The 20,072-nt window shown below is 38.6% G+C and overlaps 1 protein-coding gene across 4 annotated transcripts in view; it reads right to left on the bottom strand.

The window, feature by feature from the left end:
• Positions 1–2,328: 2,328 nt before the first annotated feature.
• LOC106879984 (dehydrogenase/reductase SDR family member 6) overlaps positions 2,329–20,072 on the bottom strand; it is a 167,604-nt gene continuing 149,860 nt past the window's right edge. For all 4 annotated transcript variants that reach the window (XM_089338872.1, XM_089338873.1, XM_014929757.3 and 1 more), the window contains exons 7-10: positions 13,690–13,803; positions 5,515–5,573; positions 4,678–4,770; positions 2,329–2,489 (exon numbers count right to left, since the gene is read on the bottom strand). In XM_089338872.1, the coding sequence (XP_089194998.1) occupies positions 2,436–2,489; positions 4,678–4,770; positions 5,515–5,573; positions 13,690–13,803 (320 nt within the window). In that variant the 3' untranslated portion in view covers positions 2,329–2,435. The remainder of the gene's footprint in view (positions 2,490–4,677; positions 4,771–5,514; positions 5,574–13,689; positions 13,804–20,072) is intronic.

The raw sequence follows: 20,072 nt of genomic DNA on the forward strand, positions 1-20,072 counted from the left end.
GAGTTCAGCACTCTGGGCTACTTTACAAAATTTACTAAGGCAAGTTGAGCCAATTCAACCTCTGGAAAATTTAACATCACCTAGACAGAAATTTCTGCACTCCGGTTGCATTGCTCAATTGACAGAAAGCTGTGAGCTCTCGACTACTTGAGAGGAACTGGGAAAAACACATCTGAATGACGGCAGTCGCACATGTTTACCGTCAAGGAATTGATGCATCAACAGCATATCCAACCCTGCAACAGATACTGACAACAAATGGGGTGTCTGACCAGTGGAATACGTCCTTCGATGAAAATCGAAGAGCAGACTCCAGTCTGCATGAACTGAAACAAGGCACGGTAGTCAGGCGATATTAAAAGACGTTGGGACGATATCATAAGATAGTGAGGCGATCTTGACGTTTGCCACCATTTTCCGACTTTTCGTAGATAGTTTTCTCTCAACCTATTTCTGAGCAAAGTAAGCCACTCTGCTCGTTTCCTTATCCTAATTCTTCCTCACTTGGAGATCTGGACCGAACCAACTGAAAGGAATTTAACAGTCCCATCTGTCCAGCGCTCTACAACGTTTATGCCTCTCCAGATATCGAGCTGCAACGCCACCGACTTTACATCGCTGATTTTGCCCTGTTACCGTCTCGTACTCTGTTACAGCGGTTCCAATCCTCGGTATTCTTGATACCCAACGTTATTATAGTGGGCAACCATTCGCATATACCAGTGCAGAGCATCCTAGTTCGCGTTGGATGCCCTTCAATGTTTCTAGTTTTTGGAATACTCACATGAAGAAGAAACGAAAGGAGGTAACCTCGAGGGACCGAGCATGTGATGCTGAATTGTTATGATAGTTGAGCTGCCTTTTTCTCCCTGAACATCAAGCTGATATTGTTCTAAATTGCGGTGACCCAGCGAAGAAACCAGTTGCTTTGGGGACAGCCATCATGTGTTAGTGGTCTATCGAAAGCTTTCGAGTGATCTAAGTCATTTAGGACCCCGTCTGTGTCAGGTTCTTTATAGATCCTCTCTGAAGTAAAGGTTGTGATTGATCTGTTCGGAACATTACATGTTTGCGTATCACCAAAAAGCTACTAGTCGGAATAGCCTTCACTGGTGGTCACGTCCAGACTCATCATCTTAGTTCCAGGAAGGTATATCGTATTTCGTAATCCAGATCTTCCCAAACAACACAGCGACTCTCCTTCATGATTTCCGTCCACTTGGAGATGCGTGCACCCGTGGCTGTCATCGATGGTGTCTCGGAAATTATGTTCTCACTGATGGTCACTGCATCTATGAACAGCGATCTATGGTAGTCGAGCAGGTGACTTTGCTTCCGAGACCATGACCGTCGTGCTTTGCTCCGTATTATGTTTGACTAGATGGAACGCTTGCTCTTCCGCTTCTTGTAAAGGGAATGTGTCCTGCTGGTCAGACAGCCCATTTGCTGTCAGCATCCGCTGCGTGAAGGACTGGCATGCCCTGGCTGATGATACGCGCACATGTGTTGAGGCTGCTACAATTCAGTGCAGATGGGCAGTGCATGCTAGAATGCAATATGATCGCATTCTGAAAATTCTTTTGCATGGTCAACAAATAGAGGGATTTGTGGTAAAGGAAGACCCCCCTGCTAAGGTATCACGATAAGAGCAATCACTAAAATCCCGACAGCTTAATTTAACCTCTTGAGAAAGTTACGATCTAGATTGATCTATATGATGTAAAATGTATCATGATGCATCTAAACAATTTGAGTTGAAGAAATAGAACAATAGAACTTTATCTTGTAATCAACAGACATATTTGTCGAATTCTAGGCAAAATCAAAATCATCATTGTGACCTCATAGCAAACTCCATCGCAAAGAGATGCAGTGTCTTTTTAAAACCCTTTTGAAAAAAATTTTAATCTTTTCTTTTAAATACTCATACATCGAAATCGATGCGAGTGACCATCATCATCGTCATTATTATTACAAAGACCATGGATTGACGAATCTGTAAAACATCTTACAGCACTTAATTCGATCCAAAATTGAAGACTTTAAGTCCAAGATCCCACTAGAAATGAGTTTTCATCATCCAACAGTTTAGATTCAGGTCACCCTTGATCAAGAACACATATGACCAAAGACATTCCAGTCATGATCATCTCATCTCTCCTTTTCAGACATTTACCTTATCCAATACATTATCTCTTTTTTAAACATGACAGTGTGTCATTTTGCAGTTATTTTTGGAAGATCAGGCAACTAACGATCTTTCTGGCGTTGATGAAATCTGTACAAATTTAATGTCTAATTTCATTGAATATTAAAACTACTAAAATATATGTTTAATTTATTTATTCTCTATTGATTTTTACATTCACAAAAATTAGTGCTTTTGTTTTTTATAGTTGTAAGGATATTTCCAGAGACTGCTTAATCTTCACAGCTTATATGCTCCAACCGCCATCAATGATAAATTCTTGACCTGTGACAAATGCGGACTGAAAAGACAATAGATATTATACTCAATATTCGCAAAATTTTTGGTATACTCAATGATTTAAAATACTAACAATATTACTACTACTACTACTACTACTACTACTACTACTACTACTACTACTACTACTCAACAAATAATAATGATGATGATGATGCTTTTTTTTAACCACAAAGGGTTTATTTAAGAAAAGCATTAAGGAGGCACAGGGAAAAACGTTGAGTGTGTGTTGCTGTGAGGGTTTTGCGTTTAAACAGGTTTAACAAGAAAGAAAGAAAGAAAGAAAGAAAGAAAGAAAGAAAGAAAGAAAGAAAGAAAGAAAGAAAGAAAAGGAATAACATTTTAACAAATAAGGAGGATATGTTCGAGAGCTGCTCATGGAAAAATTGCATAAAACTACAGGTGCCCTGACTTCTGGGACTGGTGCTTTTTCTCAGTATTATCTCCGAATTACAGGCGTAAGCTCAGGGCAGGTGCGTTCACTCGCACCATGTTCACCACTCTCATCCACTTTTCAATAAAATGGCTGGAAGGCAACACTTCTCTCTCCTCCGTTATTTTTCTCTTCAAGTGAAACTTGAAAAAGTTGATGAGGGATTGACCAAAGAGGAAAGTGTTTGTCTTCAGCCCCTTCAATCGCGTCCATCATATTCGCTATGACCACGTGGTATATAGAAATTGCCTGCTTTTCCCGGTTAAAAGAAGGCGGCAGGATTAACAATGGATTGAGCTGATAGCCGGATCTGTTCTACACACGATAGCAGGTGTCCGACGTAAACCGTTTTCTTAGAAACTATGGAGACCAATCAGGAATTCAATAAACACTGCTGGATTGTTTACGAGCAGTCCTATGAAGCGTTCCTCCTTTGGGGAATTTTTTTGTTATAACTTATTTTATTATCGTTCTCACTGTTAACACGCTTCATTTTACGTATTCCCCACATTGTATTGTACGGTACCGTTCCCAATGCCTTTGGTGAACCTTTATTAGTGAATAAAGAAAACATTGTTGTTATTATTATTATTATCATTATAATTATTATTATTACTACCAACAACATCGACAACAACAATAATAGTTTCAAATTTTGGCACAAGGCCATCAATTTTAGGGAAGGAGGACGAAAGTAAGTAACCATGTTTAAACATAGTATTGGAAACGGCTGGAAACGCCAAAGTGCATCTTATGTGGGATTGCTATGATTATTTGCCCCGTTTTCTTTAAAACTATAGAGACCAGTCAGGAATTCAATAAGCACAGAAATCAAATATGATATAGCTTTTATGGTAAATAATTAAAAAAAACACGCTTATTTGACGCAATATTCCACAGTAAAATATTTCTTACATGACAGCTAAAACAAATTCAGTGTTTACAGTACAGTGATTCTGAAGTAATTAAAACAATACATTTAAAACAAATAAAAATGGTGTCCTATACAAGTTTTGACTCTGCATGATCTACAAACTATAAACCATGCAGAGTAAAAATTTGGAAGAATTAACTGTGACATACATCATGAAGCTAGAACACAGGCTTTTTGAAAAAGTAGTGATGTTAATAGGAAAACAACAAGTTTTACGTAGAGTCTATTGAAAATCACATAACGATTAAAATATTTTTACAAAGGGAACGAATTAACAATCAACTTGGTGCAACTCAAATACCCATTGAACTAACTGGGGAAGAGAGCAACAAGTGCAAATGTTTCTAGATAGGCTGTTAGATAACATAACATTTTTTCAGATATGCTACGAATTTTTTCCTTGCAATTAATGAATTTCACAATCATTGAAGATGACCTGTCAGAAGAATGGAGAAAGTTTATAATAGCAGCAATACCAAAGAAAGGAAACAGTAGTTTTCCAGAAAACCGAAGAACATCATCATAAATTGTGCAGCGACGTAAAACCTTTCAGTTTGGCCAAAATAAAAATACGGAATACACTCCGTAATTGAGAATATGCATCGACGTCTGCCACTGTTATAGAGTTTTCTCAGACATTTATTTGAATGTGTAAGCAGGGCAGAAATTCAAGATATCCTAAGTTTCTGTGATGTACCAAACTTTAGGTTCCTGTACGTAAAGTGCAATATACATGATCATACTATTTGCAATAGCAATGCATTTGAAACTTTCAGAACTATTTAATCTAGTGCAGCTCTTCAAATAGAATATCATACGTACCTCATCAGATGCCAAATAAATTATTAAATGAGCAATTTCGTCAGCGGTAGCCAATCTTCCCATCTTTTGACGTTCCAAGAAACTTGTCATTGCCTGATGAAGAGAGTGAAAACCCATTTTATACAAAATCGATATACAAGGCACTTATGCTGACTGCTTTTTCAGTAGAAAGACAGGTGCCGTGGGGCATAAAATGCATTTATGATATTATGCAAATTGTGCCTGTAGGGTGTATCTGAATCTTCTTTAGGGTGTAACATAAATAATATGACTTCGTAATCATTTATCAATGAGTAAATATACATACGAAGTCATATTATTTATGTTACACCCTAAAGAAGATTCAGATACACCCTACAGGCACAATTTGCATAATATCATAAATGCATTTTATGCCCCACGGCACCTGTCTTTCTACTGAAAAAGCAGTCAGCATAAGTGCCTTGTATATCGATTTTGTATAAATGTTACCGGTGTTTATATGCCTGCATGTATGAATTTGATATTCTCTATACCCTCTATCTTATTCTTATATTCCTTCCTCTTTCACGTAATATTCCCCCTCTCACTGGATTCCTCCTCATTTCCCTCATAACTCTCTCCGTAAGGAATGAATTTTCCCAGTCCATCTCATAGACAGGCTTTTGAAACTCTCACATCTCCATTCTTAATCAGTCTCACATTTCAATTTCTTTATTATCCCCTCTACCTACAACCAAAGCGACAATATTTTTTCACACTAAAAGCATGGGACGAAAACGTTGGATTATGCTACCCAATCAACCACTTAAACATTTACTTATCTCACACATACGCAATAAAAAATTGAAATATTACATTTTTTGCATCTGGTAAGGCTTCCACTCGGTCACGGAACGAAGGTGTATCTACAGTACCTGTGAATAACAAGATAAAACATATACACTAGAAAGGTAAAGCATAAAACTCCTTGAAGTGCACAAGGATTATATCTTAACCTATCAAAAGAGACAAAATTGTCATTCTCCAAATTGAAGGATGTATTCGAGGTTTCTATTCAAGTGGCAAGTGCATTCTCTGAATATATCGATTTTCTACTCTAACTAGTACACAATCTTCTACATTTTCTTTGTGAATTTTGCGTAGTTGGGTGATAAGGCAAACCGAAATATTTCCAGATTTGTCTCCAACACTTACTGAAATCCTTATAATTTGACAAATATATGTTTTTATAAATGGCATAATTATTTCTATTTGAGTTTAAATAGTCCTGGCATTGAATATGGGAACTAAGATGATGTTAAAGTATCCTATTTAATCTTTTTTTCCATCAGCATGAATCGCAGTTGCAGATCACTAGTTCATACTCTTTTACTTACATGCTAAACAGAAACAAAGGAGGTCTTACATTATATACATGCATGGATGGATAGAGACATACATATATATATATATATATATATATATATATATATATATATATATATATATATATATATATATATATATATATATATATATATGTATATATATATATATATATATATATATATATACACGTGTGTGTGTGTGTACGTGTGTACGTGCGGGTGTGCGGGGGGTGCATGTATGTGCGTGTGTGAGCGTGCGCGCACGCCTGTGTATTCTGAAAAATAACTGAACATCGACTTGAAGTCCTATCTTTAACGATCTGAGAACTAAACTCCCCATTTCATTGCTGAAGGATTAGATACTTTCCAGACCGTCTAACAAAACACACATCAAGGAATAGCTTGTGGTTTTTGAAACTGCCACACTTTAATGGGGAAACATCTTTAGTAAGCCGCTGGGCGATCCGAAGAGAGGATTCGAATATACGACTAGTACACTCCGGACCCTCCCTTACAAATAGTACATTACTAAATTGCCCTATCAACAATGGGGACATATACCTGCGGACATGCGTGGTGTTTAACTTACATCTGCTAAAAGCAATGTATCCTACATTTGAAGTACCATCAAACAACTGAACATCTATGCTAATGCCTCTGTCAAAAGACACCTGCAGAAATGTGAAACCCAAGAATTCAGGTTTCCATTGTTTCCACTGAACGTAATATTAGGGACCTGAGAATAAAAGAAGTTATCATCATTAGCAAGACCGAACTACGTATTAACTATAGAACCGAGCTACACGCAGCTAAATTGGCAATTATATCAATGTTATTCTGAACTTGCAAAGCAACACTCCATATAAACGTACGCATACACTTACAACAAAGCAGAAAAGTTAGCTCGGAACACTTAATCTCAGTAAATTTCCTGATGAAAAGAGTCTTAACCTCTGACTATCGAATTACAAGATAAAAGTACAAACATTTGACTTCTTTTATATCTCATAACTCACATTATTTTTGGCTTTTTAAAAAGTAAAATCTTGCAAATAAATACATACATACAAATGTGTGAGCGTATGTGGACACACGTGCATTTATAGATATGTATGTATGTATGTATGTACGTATGTATATATATATATATATGTGCATGTATATATATATATATATATATATATATATATATATATATATAGTTGTTGCAGCATGGTGGTGAGAAACTTCTTATTTCTTTATTGCCCACAAGGGACTAAACATAGAGGGAACAAACAAGGACAGACGAACGGATTAAGTCGATTACATCGACCCCAGTGCGTAACTGGTACTTAATTTATCGACCCCGAAAGGATGAAAGGAAAGGTCGACCTCGGCGGAATTTGAACTCAGAACGTAACGGCAGACGAAATACCGCTAAGCATTTCGCCCGGCGTGCTAACGATTCTGCCAGCTCGCCGCCTAGTAATTAGGTGTCGCGGTGCTCTAGACCGATTAAGCTAAGCTACCCCACCATGGTGAGAAACTTCTACAGCAACTTCACTCCTTGTTTGGCAGGATATGGGATAGTGAATCTGTACCTGAGGACTGGAGAGATACAGTAATGGTGGTCTTATATAAAGGAAAGGGTAACAGGAATGATTGTGGTAACTACAGGGGAATATCATTGCTTTCTGTCGTATGAAAGGTTTTATGCAGGGTACTTCTGGACCGTCTGTTGAAACACGTTGCAGATTGTGTTCTTCCAGAAAGTCAATCTGGTTTTCGTGCCGGACGCGGCACTGATGATGTGATCTTCTCAGCTAGACAGCTTCAGGAAAAGTGTGTGGAACAGGGTCTGGATTTATATCAGGTTTTTGTCGATCTGACAAAGGCCTTCGATACAGTTAATAGAAAGGCACTATGGAAAGTCCTCCAGAAACTTGGTTGTCCTGAAAAGTTCCTGAAAGGTAGGGTTAATGTTAAAGGTAAAATGTCGGAGCGCATCTCAATACAAAATGGAGTGAAGCAAGGGAATATTCTGGCACCGACTCTATTCGCCATATATTTTGCGATGGTTTTCTGTATTGCATTCAGAAATTGTAGATATGGTGTTTACATCTATTATCGAACCTCTGGCAGCCTATTTAATATCAGACGCTTTGCTGCAAAAACAAAAGTATTTACCTCTATCATAAGAGGCCTTTTATATGCATATGATTGTGATCTAGTAGCACACACAGAGATTGATATGCAACACATTTTGAATGCATTCTCTGATGCTTGCACTGCTTTAGGAATGACAGTCAATCTCAAGAAAACTGTTGTCATGTACCAACCTGCCCCTGGTAAGCAGTATATTGAACCAAATATCTATGTGTATGGTAGAAGACTTGGTGTAGTCGATCAGTTTGTCTGCCTGGGAAGCACTGTTAATAGATATGGCAATTTGGACAATGAAATTCCATATAGAATTAGGAAAGCAAGTGATGCTTTCGGAAGGCTAGAAAGACGTCTCTGGGGTCGGCGAGACATATGCAGGAAGACAAAGATAAAGGTGTACAAGGCGTGTGTACTCTCTTCTCTTCTTTATTCCTGCGAGACATGGGTCACATATCGTTACCACCTTAAACAACTGGAATGTTTTCATCAGATGTGTCTCAGACGGATCTGTGGCATCAAGTAGGAGGACCGCATCAGTGATCTTGAGATATTGGAAAGCTCTCGGTGTGAAAGTATAGAAGCTCTTGTGTTGAAGCAAAGGCTCAGATGGAGTTGTCATCTGGTCAAGATGAAAGATTCAAGGATGCCAAAACAACTCTTTTACGGAGAGTTAGCTAAAGGAGAACGACCTCCACATAAACCAAAAAAGAGATATAAAGACTTGTTGAAGGTTTCCTTGAGAGATGCCAACATCTCTCCTAACACGAATTATTGTATGCAGAACAGTTTCATCTCCTGCAAGCATCTTGGGTAGGTTCGGCTGTTGGCGTTCCCATGCCTGAAGAGCTTCTCTTGAACGGACAATGGCCCTCTGTAGCACTGCCAAGCCAAAGATTTTTGGAAATTGTCCATGATCTTCGACCCGAAGATCATTTGGAAGAGGCTACTCAGACTGTTCCCGTCGCTGCCTAGATTCAATCCTAGGCCATCATCACTTATACCCTCAACTAGCCCCCTATAGAAATCTTGGGTTGTTTTCCCGCCAACGGTTTTGGGCAGCTGGTACAATGCAGTGGGTGCCTGGTAACTTTCTAGATGCCAAATGTCCAACCTTGGTCTACGTTTGACCCATGACTGCAGCTCTGATGAGCTGCGGAAAGCCGTGTCGCACGAAGGACGCCCACACCAGGTCACAATTACCGTCGTCCACATCATTGCAGTGATTTAGATATTTCTGTAGGTGCGACAACCTCAAAGCGTGGCGTCGCATCATTAAGGATGGCATCGCAAAACCACCACGATGTGGGTATTGACAGCAGATGGATTTCTGACCAGTGGAACCTGACCCTTCCTTAAGAATCGGAAAAGCAAGCGCTCCAATCTGGTCAGAGTTTTCTTAGGACAAGGTACGGCGGCTAGGCGGTAGTACACTACCGAAGTGATATATGCATTCACTAGTTCCACCCGGCCTTTTAGAGACAGCTTCCTTTCTGCCTATTTCTGGGTGAGCTTGGCCACCCTAGTCGTCATCTCTTCCCAGTTCCTATCTACCTGGAGATCTGGTCCGAACCAGACTCCGACCACTTTCACCGGGCTCTCCGCCCAGCGACAGAAATCACTGCTAGTCGACTTGCCTCTCCAAGAGCCTAGTTGCAAACCTACTGACTTGTCCTGGTTTATAAGTGCTCCTGTGCATTCCTGATATTGTTTCAGTATAGTGTCGATCTTTTCTATGTCCGAAGAGTCCGACACCATGATGGTGACGTCGTCCGCGTATGCAGACACAGCTCTCCTGTGACCTAGTTCCAGCGAGATACCCTTCAAATTCTACATCCTTCGCAGCAAGGGTTTCTAAACCTAAAATATATAAAAGTGTGGAGGGGGTGCTTCCTTGGCGTACTGAAAGGTTCTGAGGTGGCCATTCAGTTTGAGAACCGAGCAGATGCCACTATATATTGTAGTGATCCAGCCTCTGAAGACGGTGCCGAAACTGACAGCTTTTAGGACAGACACCAGATCCTATATTCTGGTCCGATAGGCATGGCATAACCTCGAAGGAAGCCTCAAAACCCACTGTGTCAAGAATGTCTCTCCTAGAAAAGAGGTCGGCGAAATCCTGCTGAAACACTGCGCTCATCTCTTTGGAACTAGAGTGCACATGACCACTGCGGTCCGTCACAGATTTGCTTCCATGCTGTGCCTCCGCTACCCGGGTCCAACCAACGACTTTTGAGCCTTCGTGTTTCAAGGCATGCACCCTGGCTCGGACAATACAGCCTTCAGGTTTTACGTCGAAGAAATGGTCGAGTGCCATTCTCGCTCCTAGCACGTCATTTGAAATCCCACTTTTATGTGCCTCTTCTAAGTTACTAACTAATTTTTTATTCTGTTGTTTTCTAAAGTAATTTCTTTGCTAAAACTAACTGACACCTCTCTGATTTTCCTTTTTAAGAAGACCCACCACTTATTGTTGATGATGGCTCCCGTCAATTCCTGTTTAAGTAGTCTACTAATCCGGTCCCTGAAATCTTTCCGCGCTGGGAAGGACGCGTTCATCTTCCAGTAACAAGGTCCTAGTCTGGTCGTTTTTTTATAAATTGACTCTAAAGGTCCCTAATTTGTGATATGAACAGCCAACGATCTGAAAATGTAGGCAACTTATACTATACCCATCTGCTAGCCTAATAAATGAATGTCCCTCAAGAGTTCTATTTTCTGTAGCAATGGCTCAAAATCCAATCCTATGACGGATTGACCGAGCAAGTGCCTCTGTGCTTTGCTACGATCCAGCCACTGAAAACCGTTCCTAAGCCGAACAATAATAATTCTTTTTACTTTAAGAACAATGCCGGAAATTGTGGATGGGGGCTAATCGATTATATTCTGCCCCAGTGCTCAACTGGTAGGCATTTTATCGACCCTGGATAAGAGGCAAATGGACCTCAGCGGAATTTGAACTCAGAACATAAGGCCGAAGAAATGCCACAAACCATTTTCTCCGGAGTGGTAACGATTCCGTCAGCTCGAGTCTTAAATAATCATAATGATAATTCTTTCTAATTTTGGTGGCAGGCCAGAACAGAAATTTCTTGAAATTATCCTTTGGTCTCGGCCTGAAAGTCCTTGAAAAAGACCAACTACTGGCTCTCTCCCGACGCCCAGAGATTCCCCGAAGATGTCGTTCTTGCCCGTCACTAATCCCTTATAGGACTCCAACGTGAAAATTCTACCGACCACATTGCTCGACTGGCTGAAGGCAGTGAGCGCTTGCCGATACTCCAAGTACCAAGCACCCTTTCTCGGTCTACGCTCGTGGACTAAACTGTAGTTCCGTTAATTCTGCCTGACAAACAGTGACCTCACCGTTAAGGAAATGCTGGTGATGTCGCAGCTCCAACGCATGTCTGTGCATCATTAGCCACTGAATACCTAGTCCTCCATTCAGTGGCTGCTGATAATAGATAGACTGTCTAATGAGCGGAAAACGTCCCTTCCGCAGAAAGCGGAAGAGTAAGCGCTCCAGCTTGATCAGCCACGAAGCAGGGCGATAGTAAATGACGGAAGCGTTGAACGCATTTTCCACCTCCGTCCGACTCTCTTCAGGCACAGTGTCTAGGTGAGATTGGCCGCCCTGCTCATCACATCCTTCCTGGTCTAGACCTTTTACAGGTTAGGACCAAGCTAAACCCCAAGCAGCTTAACCGGTCTTTCTGCTCAGTGTCCTACGACTCTGTCGCGCGGCATGGACCTTCTCTCCAGGTGCCGAGCTGCAGTCCACCGACTTCAAACTATTTGCTGATGTGCTACGGCAAGACACATGTGAAAGTAAATTAAATTACATATTAAAAGCAGCTCTAGTAATGTAAACATTAACGATTGCACATACATAGTGTTTGTGTTTTGTTTATATGCTGAATTTGTTGCGAGAGAGCGTCTAAGGAAAGCTCCCTACACAACGCTGAGTGTTAAAGGACACCTGAATTTCATAGGTAAGGCGAGTTGTCTCGCCTCGGAATAACTCCAACAGTGGTAAGTATTGATATTTCTCATGTACCACACCGTAGCAATCGGTAAATAGTTTTCACTCAATTTGCATATAAATCATAGATCCGGGATTCGATTCGTTTCGGAGTGATCCAAGTGCTCGATATCAATAAGCCACAGTAATGGCGAAATATTGGTATCTACCACTGTTGGATTCATTTCGAGAAGAGTTGTCTCGCCTGGTCAATGACATTCAGGTGTTCCTTGACACTCAGAGTTGTGTAGGGAGCTTTCTTCAGACGCAATCCTGCAGCAAATTCGGCGTATAAACAAAACACAAGCTCTGTGTATGCGAGCTAGCAGAAACGTTAGCACGCTGGACGAAATGCTTAGCGGTATTGAACGTTCTGAGTTCAAATTCCTCCAAGGTCGGCTTTGCCTTTAATCCTTTCGTTGTCGATAAATTAAGTACCAGTTGCTACTGGGGTCGATCTAATCGATTGGCCCCCTTCTCAAAAATTTCGGACCTTGTGCCTAGAGAAGAAAAGAATATTTACATTACTAGAGTATTTTTGATTCAAAATTTAATACACACACACACACACACACACACACACACACACACACACACGCACACACATATATATATATATATATATATATATATATATATATATATGTAGTGGATCTTGCATGCATGAAGTGGATTCGATCCACCATAGCCAAATTTAAATTAACACTGCGACAGAACTTTTCCCACGGTGGAACAATAGTTTTTCTCTGACAGCAGTTTAATATTTTCCAGATACCTTTAGCTAGGCCGAAACAATGTCTTCACCACTTAACCCTTCCTAACCTCTTCTACTCCACTAAAAGCTAGAATAGAGATAACAAGACCACCAGCTAAAACTATTGTTCGCAATAATATATCTATCGTTTTGGATTGTTATAAAAGCAAGGAAACTCCAAGAATAATTGAATTTAGTCACCAGTCGGTGACGACTCAACCAGTTTAGTCACCAGTCGGTGACGACTCAACGAGTTCAGTCACATAGTGACAACTCAATTAGTTCATGAACGGACATCTAGAGTCATGGTCACAAGCAGGCAGCCACTAAAGACAAACGACCAGAGGGAGAAAGGAGGTTACAACCAGCCAACTATGAGACACAACCTCCCTCGACTCTATAACTTTCACTAGCTCACTTTCTTTTCTCTGTAACTGTCTATATACTGCTACAAGATCGTGTACACACATATACAGGCCGAAATTAACTTTCTTTACCTGGCATGCTTTACGAACTGTGTTATACTATTACACTAACCTACCCGTCGTGGTATGGCATTTATTAAAGTAACGATAAATAAATATTTCTTTACAACTTCGATCACTGTTCTTCGTTCATCTTATAACCGTTACAATTGGTAACTACACAAAATTATCACCGCTACAAACAGACAATTATCGTTACACACATATATATATATATGTGTGTGTTTGAAAATGAAAATGAAATATAAACATAGATTCGTTTACCTGGACAGACAGAGTTACAGCGGATATTGTAGGAAACGTAATCAATGGCTATTGACTTCGAAAGACCAATAACAGCTGCTTTAGTTGCTCCATAAACACATCTACTGGTAGCGCCTTCAATTATAAACAGATAATTAATTGTCATTGCATGTACGATAAAAAGAAATTATTATTTCTAAGGGACAAAATAAGTGAAGCACACTATGCTTTTAGTGTTTTTCTTAGTTGCAATACTAAACCATTCCGGTTCATGTAACCTGCTTGCATCACATACCCAACAGAAGCATAAATTTAATAGGTCCAATGGAAGGTGACCTTGTCTGGATTTAGACTTGGAGGGTAAAATAGGAGTAATTCTAATGCATTTGCTGCGCATCACAGTAAATACATTTAGTCCGACCCATCAAATAATGTATAGCACGGAGGTATTGATAGGTCACCATTTATAATGACGTGGTATGGAAAGAAGAGCGATAAGATTTGAATAAGCTGAAATAGTGACGATTTATTCCTCTCGTTATAATAGAAGATTGCCAAAGGGCATGATGTTAATACTACAGTCTAGAACATAAATTCAAATAACTTCAGTTTTGCTGGGTATAATGATGTGGCTGTGGTCTGCTATCTTTTGCTGCAAGGATGAAGACGGGCGACGACTGTTTGAAGAAAGCTGTGAGACTGGCTGGTGTCTGTCATCGGCAGCTGGTCCAAAAAAACCAGAAGGACCGGAAGAAACTGGTGTTTATATAAGCATTTATATAAGTATGGGATGGATTCACAGGCCAAGATGGTTTTTTCCGGGTTGAGAACAACTTCTGTTGCAAACACATGATTAGACAGTTAAAACCGACCAATACCTGTGACTAACTTGGCCAACAACTGGGTCATGTGATCTGATGCTAAGAAAAGCTCTGGTGAGTCAATTCTCCAGTATTTAAGGTTAAGACAGCCAAATTAACAAGATGTCTAATATTACAATAAAATGAAAGTGTTAAACAATCCTACTACAAATGCATTGAATCTTGCTCCCGACTGTTTCTAGTAAGTCAATATCGTGCGTTTACGATTAATATAGAATCCGTAGAACGCTGAGCAAAATAATTTGGCTACATTCTGAGTTTTAATCCAGCCAGCAGTTTCTTTACCTTTCATTTTCCCGTCATCTATAATTTTTGTGCCAATCAATTTCTGAGATTGATTACATCAACGATATGTTATTTGAAATTTTATGCCTAAATAATGATATTTTGTCTTTCTGAAAAGTTCTGCAAGTTATATGAATGGCTCTACTGCTCTCTGTAATCTGAAGTTCTCAAAAGAAAATTATCTTCTAAACTTTCTTTCATACCAATGTTAATTATGTTAGATCAAAATCTTATAAGGAAAAAGTATTTACTCTAATATTCCGTCGTTTTTGCAAGTATAACAATATCATTTGATACTATTTAGTAACTTTTTTCTGCCAAACACCGGATCACATGATAACAATATTTATTTCAATTTTATGCAGCATGAAGCTGGTGATATTCTTACTTTTTGGTGGGGAGGGGGTGAAAACAAAATGTAACCTAACATATTGTCCCTAAGGTCTTGCGGCCATGTGAGAGGATTGGGTGTTCTATAAAATAGAGAGGGGCTTCGAATATGGTGCAGGGAAGTAGTTAATTGAATCTAAATTACGCAGGTACTTTTTCAGTAGATCCTCAGGAGAGAAATATTTTGATGAGCATTTCCCTTAGAATCATCCGAAAGATTTAAACCCAACACTAGGCAAACGATGCACTCATCAAATATGCCTTGTCTCCTAGGAAATTGGTAGAATTTGGTGGAGGTTCAAACTAAAGGCGTAATAAGTTTCTTCTCTCTACATTTTGTAGTGAACAAAACTTGAACAGGTTTCGATGAAACAAATTGTTATTTACTACTTCTTTAGTTTAAGCACCTCATCTTAAGTTTCAGAAAGTCGAAGATAGCGGCAATGAGGTCTAAATCCCCAGACGAATCCATTTCACATCGCTTTATTGACTATGCAAGATCCCACAAAAAGTTTAAATCAAGCGCTAAATAAAACGCCTGCGCGCGCACACGCACCCCCACCTTCACACACAAGTAAACACAGTTTGTATCTCATGAAAACGATGGGATGGTAGAAACAGTGAGGTAATGGATGAGGTGGTCTTACATTATTTTCGGACAAAATACCTAGCGGTTATTTCTTCCGACTCATTATGTTCTGAATTCAGATTTCGCCGAGGTCAACTTTACTTTTCCTCCCACCGGGGTCGATTAAATGTAGAACTTGCTAAGCAAAATTGTTGTCTTGTGTCAAAATTTAAAAAATTAATTTTAAGTTTCATTCAACCTCGTTCTGAGTTCAAGTTCCACAGGATAGGTTATCAATACAATTCTCCTGGGACCGAGAATGAAGTATCAATAAATTGTACAGTGTGCCGTATTAATTGCACATCAACTGTGCTGCCAATGTAATGATAATCACGGAAGGCGACAAAATATTTAGAGCGTCGGAAAGAAAATGCATTGCAGTTTTTCTTCTGGCTTTTGATGTTGAGTTTAAATCCTGCTTTTCATCCGCCTGAAGTCGATAAAAAAAATAACAATCAAGTAGCTGAGTCGGTGATACTGATACTCTGCAATCAAAACTGATAGCCTGGCGCCTAAATTAAAAATCATTGTACCGATAATTGTAATTAGTAAAACACCCAGTGTCATGCGTTTTCAATTCTCAGCTAATTTCATTTGGCTCCACTTTTGACGTTAATATTCTTGAGAAAAGTATAATTCGAAATAAAATAGATCATATAACCGTATCTTGGATTCAATGAAGGATAGTTTAATGCTTTGCATAAAAGTTTGATTCAGTCGCTTTATGGCCACACAAACCGCTAGAAACAGCATTAAACCCCCTTCCCCAAATCTCATCTTAAAGTATTAGGAAAGGAAAGGGGCCATTGGATGTTTTCCTACATGCACTTAAAACGATAGGGTGGTAATGGTTGGAAAGTTATTGGACATAGGTGTAGTCAATCTCGATTGATCTGAAGGTAAACAACAATTACAACACTGCTACCATCTCCCTTCCGTTGTCATTTTCAATGTTATTTTTTTCTTTTTTCATGATGTGCAGACCATCTCTGACGTACAAATTCTAGAACTATCTTAATAGTCTTTTGTATATTGAGAAAAGAAAAAATAGCGTTAAGGTAATTAAATAAAATGAAAATTTGAATGAATGAATGAATAAATGGCTGAATGGGAAGTCAGCTTGACTGAGCTTGACCCTCCCCAACCTATACTTCCAGGAGATGTTGATGAACTCAGCATTGCCAGTTTTGTAGCGCTGCTGTTGTTAACACAATTAAATTGCAGTAGCTATTAACGAATCGCTGGAATAGGTCATTTGAACGTGTCGCTTACGGACACTAGTCAGTGCAAATGAAAGGATAGGATATTTCGGCAGTTTGACACGTTTAGTAGAATAGTAATTATTCAAAAGATCACTTTGTTAATACGTTATTAATCGCTTTATCTTTAAATCATTACACTGTATTTCTCCAGAACACGATAATTTCATCATAACAATGTCATAAGTACGAGATTTTACATGTAGAAAAAGGATTTCTTTTTGTAATAACTAAATGCAGCTCTAATTACAATTTGCTCTCAGATTGTATTAGAGAACGTCGAGTATGGGATTAAGAAACAATAATATTCAGAGAGTCGATGAAACCAAGTATATCCCTGTCCTATAAATTTGTATCTTTTACCAACGCGAAAATCCTTATAACACTTGAATCAATAGCTTAGCTGATAAAATGTCTTATTGTATTTAGTTTCGGCACTCTTCCATTTATGTAAAACCTATTTAGGACAAAGTGGAGAAATAATTATGTATATAGTTTTTATTTCTTAAACTGGCACAAGATCACAATGTATATGATATGGAGTATAGACGAGGGGTGCAAGTTATATTCAAATCCGGTAGGAATTTAAATTTGTTACAGGCTTGCTGGTTTTAGAAATAATATAAAATATTCACTGGTTATATTAGCATGTCCAACTGGTATGAGTATCTGACAGTTTATTCTTGCTGAAAATTGAACAACTAAATTTAAAGTTAGCATAAATTTTCTCTAAAATGATTTTCCGGACCAATTAAGAACTAAGTTTAATTTACTCACAATTTAATGAAATGCTTTGCCAAGCATAATGTTATATCTATTTATATTTCATATACGATATTGAGAGATAATTCAAAGGCTAAATTATCCCACATCATTCATGCTCGCTGACACATGCTATTTTATTAGAGCCAAACTACAACCTCAATAGCTCTCTCTCTCTCTCTCTTCCCTGTATCCATGTATTCCTGTTTTCTTTCTTTCTCTCTCACTCTCTCTTTCTTTTTCTCTTTCTCTCTTTCTCTCTCTCCACCCTCTCTTTCTGCTGCTGTCCCAGTCTTTTTATAACACATACACATATAATGTATTGGTGTATTTCGTGAAGCACGCACACGCACACACACACACACGCACACACGCACACACGCACACACATGCACACACACACACACACACACACACATACATACATACATACATTCATGCATGCATACATGCATGCATGCATGCAGTACGTAGTATTTACATGACATGTGCTATTTACGTGCTATTTACATGACATGTATGCAAATATCCATATATAAATAAAGTAAACCGGTTGAGGTGAGGATGAGTAGATTAGTGGAGAAGCAATACTATGCAGATAAGCAATCATATATAGCAAAGAGACAACATGTGTTGTTAGCTAAAAGAATATAACAACACAAATATTAGAAGCTTAGCTTAAGTTTGAATGTTTGTTCCGCATGCGTTTTCGAGTTTAAAACACTTCATCAGACGAGATTGTGTTCTCCTCATCAGACTGAAGTTGAAACTTTAGGAGTAAATAATTTACTGATCCGATACTACATGTGTATTTTCATGAGTCCAACTCTCTTCCGCCATTTAGTGTAGGGGACTTAATTGTGCTTTTGCATTTCGGAGATATACACCATCTATATGCACACTGTATGCAGCAGTTCTAGATTAAGACTTAGTTGTGTGGAGCTTTTGCCTTTTACATATTTTTCTTTTATTGTTCAAATCTGATCTTGATCTTTCTCTGTTATTTTATATCCTACCTTACAACATTTCTATGTAAACGATTTGATACTATATCTTGCCATAATTCTATTTCAATGATCGCCAGACGATGGTATTGTTTGCATGCAGCTCTATATCACAAGTATGACGCCCTTTCGGACGTGATCTGCACTTGTACGATCTCCGTATCACTGAACATTCTAAACGTTTTTCTGGTGAATTCTTGTGACTCTTATTCCCCTATATGTGTGTAGGTATATATATATATATATATATATATATATATATATATATATATATATATATATATATATATATATACAGTAATCCCTCGCCATATCGCGGTTTATTATTTAAGCTTACATCGATTCCTCTGTGGTGTTGTTTTGCATTTATTACAAAATAATATATACAAATTATAAAAATAGTAATAAAAAATATACAGCACAGTACTGTTTATCCTTCGCGGATCTTCACTTATCGCGGGAAGGTTGGGAACGTAACACCCGCGATAGTCGAGGGATTACTGCACACCTGTATATAAATTCACACCTATATATATATATATATATATATATATATGGGAGAATTTACGAAAAAAACAACAACAAACGAGGACAGGTGGTGTAAACAATAAAAGGATGTATTAGTTTAACGCTCGGGAATAGAGAAATTCTTTAACGTTTCGAGCTACGCTCTTCAACAGAAAGAATACGGAGAAAACAAGGAGAAAAACACGGAGAAAAAAAAATTGAAGTACGCGTATATGTGTATATAATATATTCATTTTACTTACTAAAACATCATTCTTTGCACCGACACTTGTGTTGAAAATTCCAAGCAAATAAAGACCTACTGATTGTAAGAGCGATTGGAGTTCAGACGAAGATTTGACATTTGTTCAGTACCGGTTGTAGGTGTTTCTGTTACAGGTACAGAGAGACAGTAATCTAAAAGTCATGCTCTTGTCTGCTACTTGCCCACCTTTGTTTGCAAAAGGGAGTCTTCTACTCTAAATAAACTACCATTTGTAAGTCTCTTGGAATACAACAGTGTCCACGTTCAATCAATACATGGCGGAAAGATTTAAGTAAGATCGAGGAAATTAGCGGTAACATGAAGATCAATAAAAGAGATCAGAATTACATGAACAAGAAATATCACCTGGTGGAGAAGGGCACTCTAGTTATATCGAACATATTGAAACAAAAGATCAAAGCG

The sequence above is a fragment of the Octopus bimaculoides genome, chromosome 21, assembly GCF_046866305.1.
Source record: "Octopus bimaculoides isolate indiv1 chromosome 21, ASM4686630v1, whole genome shotgun sequence".
Lineage (NCBI taxonomy): Eukaryota > Metazoa > Mollusca > Cephalopoda > Octopoda > Octopodidae > Octopus > Octopus bimaculoides.